Source organism: Mchenga conophoros, linkage group LG8 (assembly GCF_057382185.1).
Source record: "Mchenga conophoros isolate Kocher_MC1m ecotype Shallow Benthic linkage group LG8, M_conophoros_male_GT1.1, whole genome shotgun sequence".
In the NCBI taxonomy this organism is placed as follows: domain Eukaryota; kingdom Metazoa; phylum Chordata; class Actinopteri; order Cichliformes; family Cichlidae; genus Mchenga; species Mchenga conophoros.
This window is the reverse complement of record NC_140533.1, coordinates 1,188,041-1,209,163: the sequence shown is the minus strand read 5'-3', so window position 1 is coordinate 1,209,163 and position 21,123 is coordinate 1,188,041. Positions and strand designations below refer to the sequence as shown.

The following is a 21,123-nucleotide window of genomic DNA, read 5'->3' as shown; positions in this document are numbered from 1 at the left end:
CAGCGCCATCTGAGATGCTGTCGTTGGGTCTGGCGGGCTGCCCGAGCGGCGCTCCTGAGAACAGCTGAGCGGAACAAGGCATTGGCAGATCGCCGTCGCACTCCCGCCCTGGACTATCAGGTCGGCCAGCAGGTGTTGCTCTCCAGCAGACACATTCCCAAAGAAACTGACCCCTCGGTCTCTTGGCCCCTTCGCCATCCAGGAGGTCCTGAACCCAGTGATGGTCCGGCTGGCCCTTCCGTCTGCTACGAAGGTACAAAACGTCTTCTAGAAAATGTTTCTCAGATTAGGCCCGTCCGGACCAGCCCTTTGTCCCGGGGCTTAGAGTACGCTTGGGGAGTGTGATTGTGTGTACAATGTCTCTTTATGTCTGTGTCCACGTTGGGTGAGTGTTGAGTAAGTGCATATGAGAGTATGAGGGTGGGAATGGATGTTGGTATCTGTGTGTGCCTATATGTCTGTGTCTATATGTCAGGTTGGGTATCAGACGCCACCTCTCTGGGGACATCTCAGGTCCTCCAAGGTATGGAGGCCTATCTCCCCCACCACTCCCCCTGCCAGTGTCAGACGCCCTCAGACATCGGTGCGTTGGTGGTTCTTTGTGTCCGGGGGTGGGCGCCCGAGTACACACCGGCTCACTCCTGGTGGCTGCTTGTCACCCCTTAACGAGAAGTCTGGGCCCTCCACCTCCCCTCTGATGTGGACATCGGGTCAGCTGGAGGCGCAGTCGAAAGATTGCAGCGGTCCCAGATCAGATGTACACACTGGAACACTTTCCCATGTTGCTTGTCTGTGTTTATTGTGTTATGGTGTGTTGATACCTGTGCATTCCTGTATTATCCTTTTGTGTTGCACATTTCGATGTTTTTTTCCTTGCTACCTAGCCTGACCTGTCTCCCCAATGTGATGTTTGTATTGTATGCACGGTCGGCAAGGTCTGTCATCTCGGTTGTGGGCAAAAGACCTGCAACTGACAAATAAAGGCTATCTCATCTCTCAACTGATTCAGCTCGTTGGTGAATGCAGAGTCGGCGTTGATCGGCGCAGTGTCCCTGGCTTTGTAGTCCGTAATGGTGCGTAGTCCGTGCCACATACTCCCTGTGTTGCCCTGGTGGAAGCGGGACTCCACACGCTCCCGGTACAGACGTTTGGCATCTCTCACCGCGTGTCGCACGCCGTATGAGGCCGCTTTGTAGGTGCTCATATCGCCAGTGGAGAGACCCGCGTTGTAGGTGGGGGTCCTGGCGTTCACTGCAGTGCGGATCGATCTGTCCATCCACTGTTTCTGGTTTGGGAATGTGGTGACTCTCGCAGTGGGGATAATCTCCTCCGCTAGCATATTGACGAAGCATACTGCTACTTCCGTAAACTCGTTGATGTTGACTGCACATGCTCTGAACATGTCCCAGTCGACGTCGTTGAGTGCGTCCTGTAAGGTAGCTTCTGATTGGGCAGTCCACCGTTTCACGTCCCTCGTGGTTACTTCTTCCCTCCATATGTTTTGTTTATACTGGGGAATGAGGAAGATGGCGTTGTGGTCAGACTTCCCAAAAGCCGGGTGTGAGACAGCTTTGTAGCCCTGCTTGTATGGCGTGTAGCAGTGGTCCAAAATCCGATCCCCCCTCAGCGGACACGAGACATGCTGGTAAAATTTTGGCATGACTTGTCCGAGGTTCGCTTTATTAAAGTCTCCTGCTACAATGAGGGCTGCGCCTGGGTCCTTGTTTTGAAACGAACTCAGGACATCATGTAGTTCAGACAAAGCCATACCTGTGTCCGCTTGGGGTGGGATGTAGACCGCCGTGGCGAGGACCGAGGTGAACTCATGGGGCAGATAGAAAGGGCGGCACTTAATGCTCAGGAACTCCAGATGTGGCGAGCAGCCGCTGCAGAGAGCAGAAATGCTCCTGGCATCACAGCACTTTCTGTTCACCATGAAACACACTCCTCCACCTTTGGTTTTGACTCTGCCGTTCTGTCCGTGCGGAGTACAAAAAATGAATCCGACAGAGTTACGGCCTGGTCCGACACAGTGGGGGTCAGCCATGTCTCTGTGAAGCACAGAATGTTGCAGTCCCTCATGTCACGTTGGAAGGTGACTCTTGCTCTTAGGTCATCGAGCTTGTTCTCCATGGATTGTACGTTGGCTAGTAGGATACTGGGAAGTGGTGCGCGATGCGCCTGCTGTCTTAGTCTGTTCCTAATGCCAGTGCGTTTCCCCCGGCGCTTCTTTGTTCTACGCCTCGGATGAGCGGCCCGTCCTTTGTTGTTCTCCGCGCCGCGTAGAATCTCTGGTGGCCAGGATGGGTCGGGTTTAAAAGTGTCCAAAATTAGATGTGCAACCTTGTCAACGATGTTTACAAGTGATCTGCGGTCGTAGACTATAAGACTAGAGGATTTTGGAATGTAAACCAGAGCAAAAAATAAGTAAAAAACAAGAAAAGTGGATAGTCGGAGCGGAGCGGTCAGGAAGGTGTCTGGATGTGGCCGCGCCATCTTACTTGGATGGATGATGAACAAGGATCACTCAGAAGTGTTCGTCTATGCTCTGTGTCAGGCGCTTCAGTAGATTACTCGTGCTATTAACAGCAGTTAGTTTTTTCTCCCCAGGACATATCTTAGATATTACGTTAATATTCTTGTCTGCTTGTTTCAGAAAAGTGAAGAGACGGGAATATGTCCATTTCATAAAACAGCCACACGCACCAGGCGAGTCCGACATCTTCCGCTTTAGAATACGACTATGCAGCAAACTGGCGCGAAATGACGCGCATCTGCACTACAGCGATGTTAAAGCGGTAGAGTTTACTTCTACATTTAGAGCAGGTGTCGGCAACCTTTCTGATGACGAGTGCCATCTAAAATTTCCTCAGAAGTCAGTGTGCCATATGACTGCATTAGCAATAAATTTAATAACGCTCTATATTAACAGTTACACACTATATAGAAGAACTTTATAGAATTATATTTGTTCGCAGATGTTGGCAGCTATCAGCGATCAGAAAAGAAAACATTGGTTCAAACACCTGAAAGTCCTGAAAACACATTGTGAATTCTATCTCAAGTTTTTGAATGAAATGCGGTACTGATGCTGTGCTGAGCGGACAGCTCCTGAAGCATTTGAAGTGTCTGAATGTGGAAATTTCAACATCGCTTGAAAAAACTGCCAGCTAGCAACGTCCCTCTCACCAGTAGGTGAAGTTATTTTTAGCCAATTACAAGTTGAATCTGGTAGTTGGGGTTGTTAGCTAAGATACCATCATTAAGAAGTGGCACAACTAATGTGTCTATGCGAGCTAATTTGCGATGTGCACCGCTGGCCCGGCCATTTATTTTTTAATGCACCTTCTCATTTTGACTAGAGACCGGCCCACCAGGTATTAAAGCCACAAAGCCTTTGAATGAAAACGCTGTGGTGACAGGGATGTACACGGTCTTGTTGGTATATATGTATGATATCTATACATTTTACATCAGATAAAAACTTTGGTTGTAAGATTCAGATAATTATTTAATAACAGCGAGACATTTTAAATGAGAATAAGAAAGTATTTCTTTGTGCCCCCCTCTCCCTTTTAATGCCCTACCTGCCCCCCTAGCAAAACTTTGCTAGACCCGCCCCTGCACAGTTACCAGCTGTCAGCTGCTTAGAAAAGGATCCTGGTGTTATTTGTCTCTCAGAAACAGTTCATAACTTCAACTCATCCATGTCACCTAAAAGGTAAACCTGTTTCTCCATCACCTGTTCAGCTCTGATGATTCAGTAAGAACATCACCTGGTTTCATCTTCATGTTTCCCTCTCACCACATATCCAAACCGACATCATGACCAGCAGCTTTACAGCTGTGGCTCCAGCAAACATCAGCTGATACTAGAAACTAATATTAAATAAAGTCTAACAACAGCTGATCAAGCTTAAACGTGCTGCTGTTGTTTAGCACGACATCCGCTGGTTTCCTCTTTCTGGCGCAAAGTGGGCGATAAACAAACAAGAGAGCCGATCAGCTGATCATTGATCAGTTTCATGATTGAAGGAGAAACAGGAGAGAATGAGAGGAGAAGAACAGCTGTGCAGCAAACACAGAATAAATCCAGCTTTGTGTCTTTTTCGTTGTAGCTGAAGTCCGGGACAAACTGTGCTCCTTTTCACCTCAATACGAAACGCGTAATATTTTCTCTGAATACGAGACCATTCCGTTTTTTAGGGGACGGTTGGCAACTCTACTAACTTATGAATAAAATAAAGTTCATGCTAGCTAGCACGCAGTACGAGTTATTGTAACTGACTGTAAATAGTCAGCACAACAAAAATAAAACTACACCTAAACTTTATATCTGGCCCAGATAGACTGCAGGTCATAACTTCTTACCTGAAGTTCAGTTCACCTGACACTCGGACCGGTAGCTGCCTCAGGTCTCTCCTCTTGCCTCCCCTCTTGCCTCCTGTTTCTCTCATCCACCCACTGGCCTCCACCACTTGCTAATGTTACTGAATCTGTGGAAGCTCCGCCACAGCCACCACCAAACAACTGAGTTATTTTTATACACTGGCCAGCATCTGGCCAATCCACCACCTTTGATTGTTTATACCGTTACAAAAAATAAATAAAAAATCATCGGCCCACCGAGCAAATGCCCGATGGCCAGTCCAGCTATGGTCGTGCCATCAGTTAACCCTTCGCGTGCCTAGGGTTGCCGACCCCTGATTTAGAAGATAAATTATTGAAATTAAATAATGATATTCAGCGAGTTTATTATTTTAAAATGTAACGCAAGTACATTGTAAGTAACTGTAATTAAAATACCTAAAAATGAACAGTAATTAGTTACTCTACTTTTTCAGTGGAAAAGTAATTTAACTACAGTAACATGTTACTTAGTAACGCATTACACCCAACATTATTCTTGGCATTATTCTTAACTCTGAAATATTGTGAACAGCATCAGTGGAAACTAATTTAGAAAACCTTTTATCTGTAAGCTCTTTAGCCCCGAAAAAAAATGCTAAGAACATCCTGCGTATGGCACCAAAAATGTAACATATCTGATGAGTCAAGTCTCTGTAGTAAATGAAATGGTGTATATCAGTGCCCCCTTCTTTCTAATCACTCTAATTGTCTTAATCAACATAAACACACTCTCTCCACTGTTAGGCCCAGCAATAGTAAAGCCCAGGCTTTCTAACTACCCACTCAGATCAAATGACTCCACTGCTAAACTGATATGTTGATGGGAATTAGCAGATTTGCAGATTATAATCACACCACGTTTCCTCAGAGGCAGAGCCGGTTTGAGAGGAGCTTTATGGAATAATTGGATAGGCAAATGAGACTGTAGCCATGAACAAGAGGCATTAAAAAGAATTCCCTTGCCGGGGGCTCTGTGCTACCTGGATGTTGAAAGCCTTCAGAACAGGTGATTAGACAGGAGTAGATGTCATTAAAACTCCATTAGCACAAAACCCAGCCCCCAGTGCTCACTGCAACCGCAGACACACACTGGTAATGCAGATCATAAGTGTTTGTGTGTATAAAAAGCCTGTGTGTGTCTGCTGAGTATCTAATGACTCATTTAGGACCCCTACCCCTGGGAAACGTGACAGTAAGGACCCTCTTGCGGCTGGCTCACTAAGTGCCTGCTTATTAATTAAACACAGCTGAGGCTCAGGGGGTAACAGCAATGCTGCATCAGCTTGTCAAGTTTCATTCTACATGTGGGTAAATGAACAGTATCCTCCTGCAAGTGCTGCACAGCCTGCATGCTTTTTGGTTCCATGCATCTGAAATTATGACAAATTCTTGGATGCCCAATAACAACAGATACTGACATGTGGTAAATACAGGACGGCTTCCTTCTAATAGCTGCGTAGGTAAATGTTTGTTGTAAGTTTTGAGTGCAGGAAATCAATAGAGGTGCAGTCCTGGAATACAGATTTCACTCACATCTTGAGAATGAGAGAACTGAAAAAAAAAGTGGCGCTGTGAATGCCAATTATCATTCTACCATTAAAAAAACCCAGCCTGGTAATTTCCCTTCAATGTGTTTTTCTAATTATGAATTCAACTCAAATAAGCCAGGGTAATGAACCCAGTTTGTCCTTTTCTAAAACCAAAGTTTTTTCTCCTTGACTCTGACTATATTGCTGAAACTATACACAACAACCAGAGGAAGGCGTGTTGTTCTTTAGTATTGTGTTATTCACATATGCAGAGATTCAGCTTGTGTCTGTCTCACCTCTGTTTGAACTCGTTTATAAGCCTCTGTGTAATGTTCTCGTATGACTTTCCTCTAACGGGTTTTACACAGATGCAATTTCATTTGGTGTAATGCTCCAACTATCGTATTTGTTTGCATTTTGGTGTTAGACTAGAAGACCGTAATGAAAGACTGAACCAGTTGTTTGTGATTTCCATTAAAGTGAATGGAGGAACCCACTGAAGTGAAACCTGAGTTACTCCTACTGCAGTGACACTGCTTTATAACCAACAACCCCTGAAGCTAAAACATTGACACTAAAAATAAAGAAATGGTGTGACCATGTGTAAGAGAGTCTGTTGTCAGTGCTGGGATGGTTCCCTGACAACTCGTTACATCCTTAATGCAGAAAACATCATTCATCAAAACAGACATTCTGAAGTAGCAAAACAAGTTATTTGGAAATTGTATTTCTGCATTACTGACAATGTTTCCATTTCACAAAGACAAAAAAGGAGTAAAATTAGCTGAAATGATCTCAGCAAAGTCTGACTCGTCAATTTGTGAATCATCTGTAATTTAGTTCACATAGCTGTTAAGATATACGGTTACATTAGTACCAGAAGGTGCATCACACTTTCCTGCTGTACATCATTTTAACCAACTATACAGCTATAAAAAATTTCTGTCATGACCTAAAAAAACAAAACAAATACATCAAACGTATGCAGAGACATTACTTTGTAGTCCCCCTCCCCGTCCCCGCCCCATAAGATGTATGTACCTGCTTGAATTTATTTCTTTTTAATATGTACCTTCCCAGTACTTGTATAAAATTGTATGTCATACACTTTGCATTATATTTTGTAGAAGAGAATTTTTCAGCGAAACCTACTTCCAGAAGAAGAAGGAGGCACTTGGAAACAGTTGTTGCTGTGCTTCCTGTCCTGCTCTTAACGAGGCTGGATGACCTCTGAGCATCACTGATTGTAGTGGGAACTAACAAATTGTCTGTCTCTTCTAATCCCCCTCTTCGGCTTCCACATTCGTGTTTCTTTCTTTCTCACAATTCCTTCTTTGCCTCTATCAGATGCTGTCACTACTTAATTATGTTGAAGTGTTTAGTGCCTTGGAGACCTCACTAAGTGAGTGGGAGAAAGTTCACAGTGCCACTTCTTTTCAAGATTACACTCTTTTAGACGCACACAAAATGAAGATGTCACACTTTATACACCTAATGAGGATAAATTCCCTAGTTGAGGAATCCCATTATTTATATCAACTGATGGACCCTTTCATCAACTCTTCATCAGCCCACAAAAGCCTTGTACATGACGAGGCCTGTGGGCTGTACCGACTTTGAGCAGATATTGAACTCCACCAGAGAAATGTGGAAGTTAGTAGATGTGTCAGAGAGGGGAAATCATACGATATTTAATGGTAATGGTGGATTTATATCAGTAAATCTATAGTCTGTGAATTGACTTGACTCTTAGTAAAAACCTCAGTTGTAATTCCATTGCTTGAGAGAACTTTGTATTTGGCACCAGAGGACATAAGAGAATATTAATTTTTATTGTTAAACCCAGAACACCAAAGACATACCCAATGCACAACCATTGTTACTGCTGCGTGCTACAATGTTAGAACACCGCATGTTTCACTTCTCATGACGTCGCTTTTTTATTTGAAAAAGGCACAGCCTTTGATGAGGCAGTCAGCGTGATGCCACACACAGGAGTTTATCCAAGGAGAACAAATATTAATAATTGATAATAGTGAGCGATATTTTCTAAACGTGTCATGTGAACTGAGGGAAGACAGCAGGAAGGAAAGCTCAATACAGAGAGTGCACTTCAACCAAGACCTTACAGTAGGGCGCCCCCTGGTGGACTTTATAGTAGATCTACGAACAAAAAAGTGGATCATCAGAATTTGCTTAACTGATGGAAAAACCTGCAGTACAAATGATCGTAGCCCACTCACAACATCTTTGCCAGGAACACAGCAGGGACACACTCCATGACTGTAGTAACTGAATACACACAACACAATGAAGCATTAGCGTGCTACTGACTGTTTTTAATGACCTGTTGCCTTTGATTAGTTTTTTGTATGACTGTGTGCTTATGCTGATGTCCTCAGTGTTCTAAACGTTCATAGAAACCAGTTCTTTGCTTGATATGAAATACTAAGATGTGTAAATACTTGTGCTATTGTGTACTTCACACACATGGAGAAATGCCAAAACTGCCTTTCATTGTTCTAGTAACAGTGACAATAAAAAAGCTATTCTATGCTATTCTATTCTAAGGTGTGTGTGATGCTAATGCTAATGCAAGCACATTGTTTTCTTTGTGTGTTTCCAGTGTAAGACCATGCTGATGGTTATAGTGTACCTATTCTGTTGTCAGTGGCCTTTGGAATGGAAATAGATGCAACGCTCTCGTACCAAATATTCAGAGGTAGGCAGCTGGGTGTTTAAATTATTCAACAAGCCACATGAAAATGTTCATGTTTACCCAATGTAAATAATGCATTGTAAATTTCTATTAAAATTCAGTCTGTAGACTACGGTTAACTTCTGTTTTTTAATTATAGCTATACATAAACAGACACATAGATTTATCTTTTCCTGACTGTATTTGCTGATGTTCTTTAAAAGCAGTGACTGCTTTTAAGTGCACAGTGGCACATAAATTATTGCGTGTCATTGTGTCTCATCTCACCCCAAACATTTGCCGGAGGTCAGGGTCCCGGAAGCGGAAAGGGATGTTAGATACATGTAACCTCTTGGGTTGCTGCTTCTCTAATGAATCGCTGGGCTGCAGGTGGAGCTGCTGCGAACCCTCGGTCTGTGCCACGTCCTCTGGATGCTGCAAAGAAAACACACAACATTCCACAAATTAGCCACATTTGTTTGCCAGTAAATATACTGCTATATAAACAAAATGTAATTAAATTAAAAAATAGGACTGATGTTAGAGGTAAGACTGCTAAACCTTTGTAGACTCAACAATCTGCATTAAAACAAACAGATCCTTTCTAATATGCAGTGACAGCTTGAGATGCTCTGGGACGTTGAAGGAAGGTCTTTAAAATGACTTTTAAAAAGAATTTCAAAGGATGTCTGTGAAGGTTCTCAGTCATCCAGGTCATCGTAGTCAAAGGAGCTTGCAAAGAAAAGCGTCTGGACTTCTTTAAGTTGCTTGAAGACGTTTCACCTCTCATCCGAGAAGCTTCTTCAGTTCTAAGGTCAAATGGTGGAGAGTCCCAAGCACGACATCCTAGTGCATTTCAGACCCAGCAACACGCTCAGACAAAAACTGGTTCACCCGAAAGACAAAACGCCAAAACACAGACTTAACAATGTGGTGTATGCTGTACAGTGCAGCGAGGAATGCCCAGACCTCTACATTGGAGAGACTAAACAGCCACTTCACAAGTGCATGGCACAACACAGAAGAGCCACCTCCACAGGACAAGACTCAGCAGTCCATCTGCATCTTAAGGATAAAGGACACTCTTTCGAGGATGCCAATGTTCACATTTTGGACAGAGAGGACAGATGGTTTGACAGAGGAGTGAAAGAAGCCACCTATGTCCACTGTGAGCGACCATCTTTGAACAGAGGCGGGGTTTACGACACCAACTCTCTGCCATCTATAATCCAGTTTTGAGATCCCTTCCCAGACGCCTTAACGCCCACTCACATCCTGGGCCATCTGACCGCAGGAATTCGCATGATAGGGTGGGGCCAGGTTTCACAATGAACTCAAGCGTATAAAGTATAAAGCACCTTGATGCAACTGTTGTTGTGATTTGGCACTATGTAAATAACTGAATGGGATTATGTAGTATTTATCTGCTGTCACTGAGCACTCAGACTGCATTTCCACTACAGAGGACAAGTTCCATATTATCTAGTTACACGGAGGGTGAGACAACACCAGCTCTCTGTCAGTGTGTGTTAGTTTTGGAGAGGAACAGACAGGAAAATGCAGTGTTATATTTGTAAAACAAAAGCTCCAGACCACTAACAAGGTGCATTTCTGCAGGTCAGCAGGGCAAAAAAGTCACACACAAAAAATCCCGAGTGCCTGCACCACACTGAACAAGAGGATGCTGCTAAAAACGAAACTACATTAAACTGTATCACAAGCATTAGACAGATTAACATTAATTTGGAAATTTATATTCAACTTAATGTAAAGAGCTGTTATCAGTTCAATAAGGAGAGATCATTAGAAGGAATTAAACATTCTTTCTAACAACAGCAGGAGCCCTGAGTAACATGGCGGAGATGGGGAGGAGGCACAAAAGCATCTGTGATGGAGAATGTTAGACGAGCACATGGAGAAGAGAAGAAGATGACCGGACTAGACCAGTCATGTCACAGCGAGCATGGGAAAGTGGAAGCAAGTTTTGATTACCCAACAGACACTTGGGAAACAGACAGTGACTACATGTTTTACATGCATACACATAAGCTTCATCCTAAATATGTCACGGTCCGTGGAGATAGACCGTGTGGGAATGTGTGTGTTGGACCCAGACGCGAACACAAGCGAAGATGCAGGAGTGGATTAAACAAAAGCGAGCCTTTTATTATGGCTGATAACAGAACAAACCAGAGCGAGGGCAGTATAAGGGTAATAGTTCAAACAGAAAACCTAAACTGGACATAAACTAAGAAAAAGCTATGGCTGGAGATATGGAACACAGGGGGTGGTAACACAGACGACGCGACACAGACTACATGAAACACAGAGACTAAATACACAAGAGGGATGATCAGGGGAAGTGGCCACACATGGGAACACAGCTGACACAGATAAACATAACAAGACATGGCAGGAGTAAACAACACTGACGGGAGACTGTCAAAGTAAAACAGGAAGTACACAGGTGCAAACAGGAGGAGAGAGAGAGCACGGGCATAGTGGGCAGGGGAAACATGGAATGAAACAAGGAGGGGAGATGAGGGCTCACAGATACATAGAGGGGCACACAGGGGATAAAAGTCACAAGGGGAAGTCAAATAAGGAACACCACAACAGGACAACTTAGGAAACATGGCCTAAATAAGGAACGAAATACAAAAATACAAGAAACTAAGAATACTGGGCCCACATGGCCCAGGACCATGACAAAATAACATTATCCTCATTTGAACCGTCTTTTCTTTTTTCCCCATGATGTATTTTTTCATATGAAGAATGTGGACATGGATGACATTTAGTAATTAAGTAATTATAAACTTAAGCTTTGGCGTCTCCAAACTGATAATATACGAAGTTCAAAACTTGTAGTGTTATGTGTAGATTAGAAATTTAGAAAAAAAGATACAAACATAAATAAAAAACAGAAATCACCCAATCTTACACAACAGTGAAGATGTCTCTCAAACTGCTGACCAGTGTTGGGTAAGTTACTTTAAAAAAGTAATTAATTCCTAATTACATATTACTTACTCAATATTGTATTTAAAATACTTATCTAATTACTGTGTCAGAAAAGTAACTTAATTACTAAATAAGTAATTTAACTAAATACTTCAAATTCCTATAAACCTTGAGTGGGCGAACAATAGAAATTAAACTCTTTAAATAATAAATAATTTTTTTAAAAGACAGAGACTCAGTACGCAGCGGTAGCATCTCTTCCACAATGTAGCCTGCAGTCATTTTTTAAGCTCACCTTCAGACGCTTTCTGTGCTGCTGAAGTAAAACCAGGTTTTGCTGCTTAGCGGGAGTTGCCGCGGTGTTATCCATGGATGATGAACAAGGATCGCTCAGAAGTGTTCGTCTATGCTCTGTGTCAGGCGCTTCAGTAGATTACTCGTGCTATTAATAGCAATAGTTTTTTCTCCCCAGGACATAGCTTACATATTACTTTAATATTCTTGTCTGCTTGTTTCAGAAATGACGCGCACCTGCACTGCAACGATGTTAAAGCAGCAGAGTTTACTTCTACGTTTAGAAGACAAATTAATGAAATTAAATAATGATATTCAGCGAGTTTAATTATTTTACAATGTAATGTAAGTAACTGTAATTAAAATACCTAAAAATGAACAGTAATTAGTTACTCTACTTTTTCAGTGGAAAAGTAATTTAATTACAGTAACGCATTACCCAACACTGCTGCTGACACATGGTGCATATAGTAACTCATGTACTCTCTGAGTATCCATGCAGCTCACAAAGATGCAACAAAATCTCCAATGCAGATTGCATTCCAGTTGGCCGAGGCCAGTGCATCACCCGAATGAAGCTTCCCTATCTTTCAGCAGAGAGCTGACCTCAGCCAGGGTTTCTGGTTTGGGTAGATGGTTAGCTTCTTATGTGTGATGACATCATGCACACCTTTGGAGATTAGGCAGTAGATGCATGGTCCTCCAGCTCCATCTCACCCTCTGATGTCCTCATGAGGTCTAGGCTGCCTAGCATAGCTCTGTCAAAGTGTTGACACTGACTCTTTCAGTGAAAACTGGTATTTCTCATAATACCATAATTCTTAAAGTTGTGTCAGTTTGACATTGAAGACACTGAGTCCACAAGAAGGACCGTGGGACCAAAAGGAGCAATCTAAGAGTGTCCCTGCTGCAAGTGGTCAAGAGGTAAACAAGGCATCGGGTGGTCAGGGTGGCAAAATAATTATTTCAATCATTTTATTGGTGAAAAACAGAAAAAATACATAGATGTTCTTTTTTTTGTTTCTTTTGCAAATTGGGAAGCAGCAGCTGGTTAACGTGTGACACTCCAAAGACGCCCTCTCTGTCCAGTTTATAGATGCATCTGTTACTCATATTTTTATTAGGTTACATTGGAAATGGTTCTGGTAACTGGAAGCATCCTGCAGTTAGACTTCTCCTCTCGTGTTTTGTTGTGCTGGATTATAATTTCCTTTCAAATTCTTTTGGTGGGCAAAACACAAACAAGAATATAATGATTTGATGCACAATGAAAGAAATAAAAAGAAAGAGATGGAACAATGATGTCAGCTAAACCTGAGCGATCAATGAAACAATGAAAGAGAAGTGCTGAAGGTAGCAGAGAGAAAAGGAGAGAGGGTGTGTGTGTGTGTGTGTGTGTGCGGGGTGGAGTTTAAAGATGCATGAAGGCCAAGTGCTGAGTGAAGTGAGGGCAGAACATTAAGAATCTCTTTTGTGTGTGTGTCCTGGGCTCACAGTGGTAGCAATAACTTGGCAAGTTTATGGCAGTATTGTTCTTTTGACCACATTGGACACTGTGGTCAAACTCTCAATTTTACAGATGATCATCAATAAAGAGGAGCTTAGCTTAGCTTAGAGTGTTGGATATGTAGAGCACCCTTTGGTGATAATGTTTTGTTTATCTATATGAAACAGATCAAAGAAACGGGCTAATATTTTATACAAAGTGTATTAAAGAAATGCTTTTTTGCCAGGTTTGTATTTATTGTTCATTTCAGTTCAGTTCAAATCAGTTTTATTTACATAGTGCCAAATCATAACAACAGTCGCCTCAAAGCACTTTAAATGTTAAGGTAAAAGCCCTACACTAATACAGAGAAAACACCAACAAGCAGGCTACTCTATATGAACAAGCCCTTGGCAACATTTGTGGGAAAAACTTCCTTTAACAGGAAAAAACTTTGAGCAGACCTCAGGAAGGCTGTGACCAGTTGGGGATCAGGGGAGGGAGACAGGACAAAGGACTTACTCTGCAAGAGAGCCAGAGATGAAAAGTAACTAATAATTAAATACAGAGTGATGTACAGACATGATAAGCGAAAAGGGGGGAGAGAAGGAAAAACTCTGAAGGTGGTCTATATGTAATGGGAAGGCTTTAGGACCCAGGGGACCCAATGGAGGGTATAAAAGAGGAAGTAGCAGCAGGTGCTCTTCATTTGCACTGACAAGCGGCTATAAACAATGGTTGTGTGAGTAGGTGAAGAGCCTGAGAAGTTTTAATTGTCTTCTACACAAACAGTTGTTTTAAACCTCTACAGCAGAGGTTCGAGTAGTGATTTTAGAAGATAAGCCAAGATAAGACAGGTGTGCAGCAAACACAGTTGTCTGCTGGAGGGCAGGCTGCACATGTGAATTTGTCACTGTTTTTTCCTCCTCCTTTTTGTTGCGTTTTTGGTTTTAGTAGGGTCACCTTTTAAAACAGTTTTTTATGCCGGGTTTGTTTTTATTTCTACTGGGCTGGTGCAATATTAGTCAGGCAATGTGCAATCCCAGAGCTGGGCTCTTACCTTAGGGGAAGTAGGTCTTTTTAGAGGTGCTCCATGTGGATTTGCGGTGAATACGTTTTATTAAGAGTGATTTTAGTGCCATCGATTATTGCCTGAACGAAAACACTTAGTGCATGCAATAAGTGTTCTGTTGGGCTCGTATTTATTTGGGGTGGATTTGTTTCTTTTAAAGCAACGAGCATCTGGGACCACCGGGGTAGAGCAAGCCCACAGGTGATGGCTGCATTGCTTGCAGGTTGCACCAATAAGACTATCTTGTGGTCATTAGTGACCTTTCCCATTTTGATGTTTTAGGCCTTTTGCAAACGCTTTGTGTTATTTTAAAATAATAAATTTTAACGTATCTGACTGATATTGACCCTCTTGTCCCGTTTATTCTGGGCTCGTTCCTGTAAGAGCTTTGGGCCTGAAAGTTTGCACAAGTAGTATAGAGGCCCTTAGTGGCTACTCGGTGGCTTTTACTCGCTACATATAATTAGGTAACACAGCCGGGTCAAGTGATGGCTGTTAACAGCACAACTGTTTATGGGAGCAGTTAATGACTGACAAAGATCCTGATATTACAACAAGATAATTCTGGGATAACAATGAAATATGTCAAATATATGGATTTTTTTCCCCCTGAAATTCAGCAAGTGAATTTCAAGTCTGTACTGTTAAGAGTGAAACATGGTAAACACAAACACTAATCCATTTGTCATAGAAATTAAACACTTACGTTGGCTCATTGAAAAATATCCTGTTAAATATCTTCAATTACACCTCACTTTTGACTAAACTACACCCAGTAATGCAGCTAAATTTGAACAGCTTCAGCAAACATGGATGATGGGTCACAGAGTCTTAACAACCTCTTCAACATCTATTTGGAACATGAGCCTGCTTTGTGGGGAGCCATAGCCCTGCCTCCCAAGAAATGAAGCAGGCATGCAGGAGATCCAGGCCCGAGAGCCCACGGAGGACCACCGAAGGGGCAGCCACACCACCCACCTAGAAAAGAGTTAAGGAGAGCCCCAGATCGGGATCACCCAGCAGCCACAGTGCAGAAGTGCAAAAGTGCAGGCGGCTGCAGCAACGTGCCCACAGGCGGTGACGTGCCCGCAGGCTCTGCTGGCAGCCAGCTGGGCCAGAGTGGAACGAGCTCCAGACCCAGAAGCCTGAGGTTCAAGGGGGGGTGCCAAGCCAAGCCCCACCAGGCAGCCACCAGGAGTGAGCACCTGAGCGCCCAGCCCCGGACACCGAGAGCCACCAACGCACCGACAGTTGAAGGCATCAGCCACTGGCAGGGAGTGTGGTGGGGGGAGATAGGCCCCCACACCTGGGGGGGGGGGTGCCTGAGATGTTCCCAAAGAGATGCAGTCTAAGACTGACCTGATACACAGACACAGACATGCATTCCCACCTCATGCACACATATACAAATATCCAGCACTCGCCCATAGGGATGGGTATCGATAAGATTTTAACGATTCCGATTCCATTTTCGATTCTGTTTAACGATTCGATTCTTTATCGATTCTTTTTTTTTTTTTTAAAAAGGAGAACACTAAGGTCGATTAGCTCAGAGCTTTGTTTTATATCTTCTCTTTGAACAAGATAGAAATTTAGGAGTAACATGGCCTTACAAACCCAACAGTGAGATCTTGAGAGATCCAGCCTACGGCTCTTCAATGGGGCGTCCCAGGGTCCCCAGGAAAAAAAATTGTAAATGTAAAATAATAAAATAAATATTCTTGTGAGACATATCACATATTGACGGGGTCGGGTTATGTTAAAAAGTATAAATTGTTATACTTTGTTCATTGGTTCAAAGGTACCCCACACTTCTTTTTTTGTTTGCTTGTTTGTTCTTGTGTATTTTTCATTTGAACTGTTACTCTGCCAGAGTACTCATATTTACAAGATGGCATTGAACGCCCCATTGGTGTATCAGGAAAACTATTTTGTACGTATGTTCCTTGAAGGGGATTGAAGTCGTTCTTTTTTCCACCGCAGCGAAGGGCTAGGAGTAGGAGAGGAGCTGCTGTATGTTTTTGTTATCGAATCGATCTGATTGTGAAATAAAGCATATGCAGTGAGAAAGCAACTCCAGGAGTCATCCCTGCCTTAAAGCTGCAACATTCTTCTGTAGCAATAACAAAGTATAACATAAATTGTTCTGTGGCAATTACACAAGAATATCCAGTAATGTCCCTGCCCACAATTAAACACATTCACTTACCAAAAATCGGGGGCATCTGCTGTGGCAAATGGGTGCAAGCCTTTTACCACAAACTTAGACACTGCTCGGTGACATTAGTCTATCCTGGCCTGAAAGGAGATGCTACCGGTAGACTGCAGCGAGAACTGCCAGCATCTGAGCCAGACTCTGTCTGTCTCTCTCATCATGGTCACCTACATGTACAGTAATGGCAGGTCTTGTAATAAGGCAGATTGCGCTAACATAATATGCACTGTTAGTTGATTATTTACCTGCCGCATTAACGGGAGAGGACGTGCAAACGTTAGCGCTGCTGCTGGGTTGAGAGTCACGAGTCCGGAGCGGAATTAAAAACGCGTGTCATCGCGTGTTTTGTGAGCAAATGCTTTTGCATATTCGTAGTGTTTCCTCCCTTAAATGAAATATCTACTTTGCAAGTTGCCCTGTTGTCATCGGTTCTCATAAAGTATAATCAAACTTTTGAGCGTTTGAGCCGCTTAGGCGCCGTGTTTCCTGCCAGGTAAATGACGCTCCGCAACGTGGTGACGTCATTCGGGGCGACTGGAATCGATAAGGGAATCGTTTGCAAAAATGGCAAACGATTCCAAGGAATTGAAACAGTGGGAACCGGTTCTCAACAAGAACCGGTTTTCGATACCCATCCCTACTCGCCCATCATGGAGACACACAGAAATGGACACTGTACACACACTCACACTCCCCAAACATACTCTATACCCGGGGTCCAGGTACCCTCGCGCCCAGGGGGGGGGGGGGGGGGATCAACCCCCAGACCCAGGAGATGCTGCCCTTTTCCCTTGGGTTGGAGACAAGCAGACCGACCCTGGTCCTGCAGCAGCAGGGAGGGCCCGCATCCCCAACCAGACGGCCAACTCCTCATCCTGGCCCCCTCCCCCCAATGGCAAACAGAGAATGGAGGTGGGAAGACCCCATCCTTTCCTCTGCCCGTTCAGATGTGGTGGTGCTGCTGCGTGCTGGAGGGCATGGTGCTTTCTGCTAAAGAGCAGCAGGTGTCAGCACAGCGCCTCCCGAAAACCCTCAATGTCTACATGCATTTAAAAGTGGGTCCAGAGGTGAGGTTAAATACACAGATTGTCCTCTGGACGCTGTTTAGTGTGCCCAACCCCAAGGCCCTATATGTATGTGTCTTGAGAGTTTGAGTAATGGGGATGGCTAAGTTGAGGCACAGGTGGCCAGAAGGGGACAGAGGAGGAATGCCAACCCTGCACCTCAGTGACAAACCTGTACCTCAAGGTCCTGCATGTGTGGGGGTGTGATGGAGCAGGAAGAGGGAGGCAGTTGGGGATGGGGAGGGAAGGAACACCAAACCCTGGTCCTCCAGTAGCAGCCCTCACAGACAAGACAGACAGCGTTGTCTGTGAGGGCAATGTGCTGTTTCCTGATCTTGCTGTAGCCACGTTTGTGGACGAGCTCGCGCACAGACTTCCCCAAGCAATGTGAGGCTCTGCAATTCTGAGCATGTTGATTGAAGCCTTGTTCAGCTTGACAAAGACACCATTTTAGATCTGGTACAGAACTTGGGGCTCACGCCATTGATGCCTCTGATGACAAAGGCCAGTTTGGGCTCAGCTGGCACATAGAAGATTCCCACTTTGCGAGCCATATGGCCCATTCATATCTCACGCCTGTACATCTGCCTGTTTTCGTTGTGGTACTTCTCAGCCCTGGTCACCCAGGCCTTTCGCCTTTTCAAAAGGCTCTCAGGGACCAGCGGAACCTTTTTTCCTGTGTCCGCCACTGTGATCACCGAGGGGGGGTGGGGGCAAAGTGCCCGCTCCCTGGGGCCAGCTCCCCCACTGACTCCAGTAGGCACCCCAATTCCCTGGAATCCATCAAGGGCAGAGGGCCTGGGCCCATCCGGACCGGGGCCCACAGTAGCAGCACCGCCAAGCCCCACAGAGCCCGGGGTGGCCCACCCGACCCCACCGCAGAGGAAACTACAACCACACCAGCATTCAGTCAACTCCATACTACATAAGACAATAGACACCCACCTCTGCTAGATTTCTCCCCCACCTGCATAGTGAACTCCTGGAGAGCAGAGACCTCCTGCAAAGGATGTAACAAGTGAATGTGAGTGTGAATGGTTGTCTGTCCTTGTGTGTTAGCCCTGCGACAGACTGGCGACCTCTCCAGGGTGTACCCCGCCTCTCGCCCTATGACAGCTGGGATTGGCTCCAGCACCCCCCGCGACCCTGAAAAGGATAAGCGGTAGCGAATTGATGATGGATGGATGGATGGATGATTTAAAATGGAAAAAAAGGAACAGTAGATAAAATCAGTAGTTAAAATGTAAGTTTTGAAATTTAGCTTAAAAGTAAAACAGTGCAGATTTGGTGTTTTATTCAAATGCAGCTGAGAACAGGTGAGTCTTCAACCTGGATTTAAATAAACTGAGTGTTTCAGCTGATCTGAGGCTTTCTGGGAGTTTGTGCCAGATATAAGGAGCATAAAAGCTGAATGCAGCTTCTCCATGTCTGGTTCTGACTCTGAGAACTGATAAAAAACCGGATCCAGATGACCTGAGGGATCTGAAAGGTTCATACTGGGTCACTAAACCATTCAGAGCTTTATAGACCAGCATCAGAACTTTAAAGTCTATCCTCTGACGGACAGGCAGCCAGTGTAAAGACCTCAGAGCTGGACTGATGTGGTTTATTCCATGTTTCCCCAGCCCGCTATGCCAGTGCTCTCCTGTCTCGATGAGAACAGCTCCACTGTTACTTTGGACCTCTGTGTACTTCCTGTTTTACTTTGACAGTCTCCTGTCAGTGTTGCGTTACTCCTGCTGTGTCTCGTTATGATTATCTGTGTCAGCTGTGTTTCCTGTGTGCTCCCACTTCTCTCGTTAACCCTCTGTGTATTTATGTGCATGTCTCCCTCAGTTCAGTGTTGCCCTGTCAATGTCTCCTCCCCGAACCTGTGTGCCTTTCTGTGTTCCCTCCGGCCTTAGTTTAGTTTTGCCAGTTTAGTTCTGTTTCTTTGTAAAGCCTGCAATAAAGCAGTTATTTTGAGTTCAGCTCCTGTCGCTGTGAGTTTTGCGTTTGGGTCCTCATCTGCCTCCACACAGCTAGTTAGTGACAGTACGACGCAAAAAGTCATGGACCCAGCAAACTCCCTATGGAATCGGCAGGGTGCAGACTCCACCTTTCCTAACGAGAAGAGAAGGCAGGAGGCTCGGCATGCCCGGGAGCGCGAGTCTGCCTTTTATGGGACTCGATTGGGCCGCGGTTTTGAAAACACTAAGACTGTGCATTCAATCACGGTTGTTAAGGGAAACAAGTTACCGTCCGTCATGAGTAAACTGATAGGGGAGCTCAGATTGAATATTCCAGAGTTAGTTTTGCACCCAGTTACTCCAGACACCACCTGTGTTAACTCCCCTACCCCTGTACCTGCTGAGTATGAGACTGTGGATGGTGTTTCTTCACTCCTGGACTGTGTTGCTCACCAGCCTGCATATTTAGAAACAGTCTATGAAAATGCTCCTATCTCTGTAACTGCTCCTTCTGAGCCAAGAATTACAGACTCCGAGTTTGCTATGCCTGGATCCATCTGTACAATCACTGTTTTAAAAACTGCTAATTCTAACTTGAACAACTTAAGTACAGCAGAGTTGCTAAAACCAGTCCGCCAAAAGTCTTTGTTTGCTAAAACTGTGTTTGGCTCCACTAACTTGGTTTTCCCAGTGTCCGTTACTGCTCCTGAGCTCAGCTCTCCAACTCCAGTACCTGTTCCCAGGGCAGCACGGGCCCAGCTTTCCCTTGCACCCGTATCAGTTCCTCGGGTGAGGGTGGCTGAGGTCCAGCTGGTCCCTGCTTCTGTCCCCAGCCTGGCAGAGGCTCCGTTCATCCCGGCACCCGTACCTGCTCTTCGGGTGGGGTTGATGGACACCCAGCCTCAGCCAGTTGAGGACAGCGTTGTGCTGATAAAGCTTGGACAGACTGTTTGCACTGCACAACCCCAACAGTTGCGTCTCAAGCCAGCTGCGTGCCCTGTGCAGCTACAGTTAGCGTCCGCTGAGCCAGAGGTCTCCGCACCTGCTTGCTCTGCATCTGTTCTCGCTGGGGGTTCAGGAGAACCTCTCCAGCCGCTCCACGTCTCCTCTGGGGGTTCAGGAGAACTGCTCCAGCCGCTCCACGTCTCTGCTCGGGGTTCAGGAGAACCTCTCCAGCCGCTCCTCGTCTCCTCTGGGGGTTCAGGAGAACCGCTCCAGCCGCTCCTCGTCTCCTCTGGGGGTTCAGGAGAACCGCTCCAGCCGCTCCTCGTCTCTGCTGGGGGTTCAAGAGAACCGCGCCAGCACCTCCTCGTCTCTGCTGGCGGCTCGGGTCAGCCCGGCCAGCACCTCCTCGTCTCTGCTGGAGGGTGTAAGACGCCTCCGTCTGGTCCTGCCTCCATCTGGTCCTGCCTCCATCTGGTCCTGCCTCGCTTGGTCCTGCC

The 21,123-nt window shown here is 44.9% G+C and overlaps 1 protein-coding gene across 5 annotated transcripts in view; it reads right to left on the bottom strand.

Moving 5' to 3' along the window:
- LOC146567875 (RNA binding protein fox-1 homolog 3-like) overlaps positions 1-21,123 on the bottom strand; it is a 597,530-nt gene that overhangs the window by 74,407 nt on the left and 502,000 nt on the right. For all 5 annotated transcript variants that reach the window (XM_085283551.1, XM_085283549.1, XM_085283552.1 and 2 more), the window contains one exon: positions 8,926-9,072. In XM_085283551.1, coding sequence (XP_085139677.1) covers positions 8,926-9,072 — 147 coding nt within the window. The remainder of the gene's footprint in view (positions 1-8,925; positions 9,073-21,123) is intronic.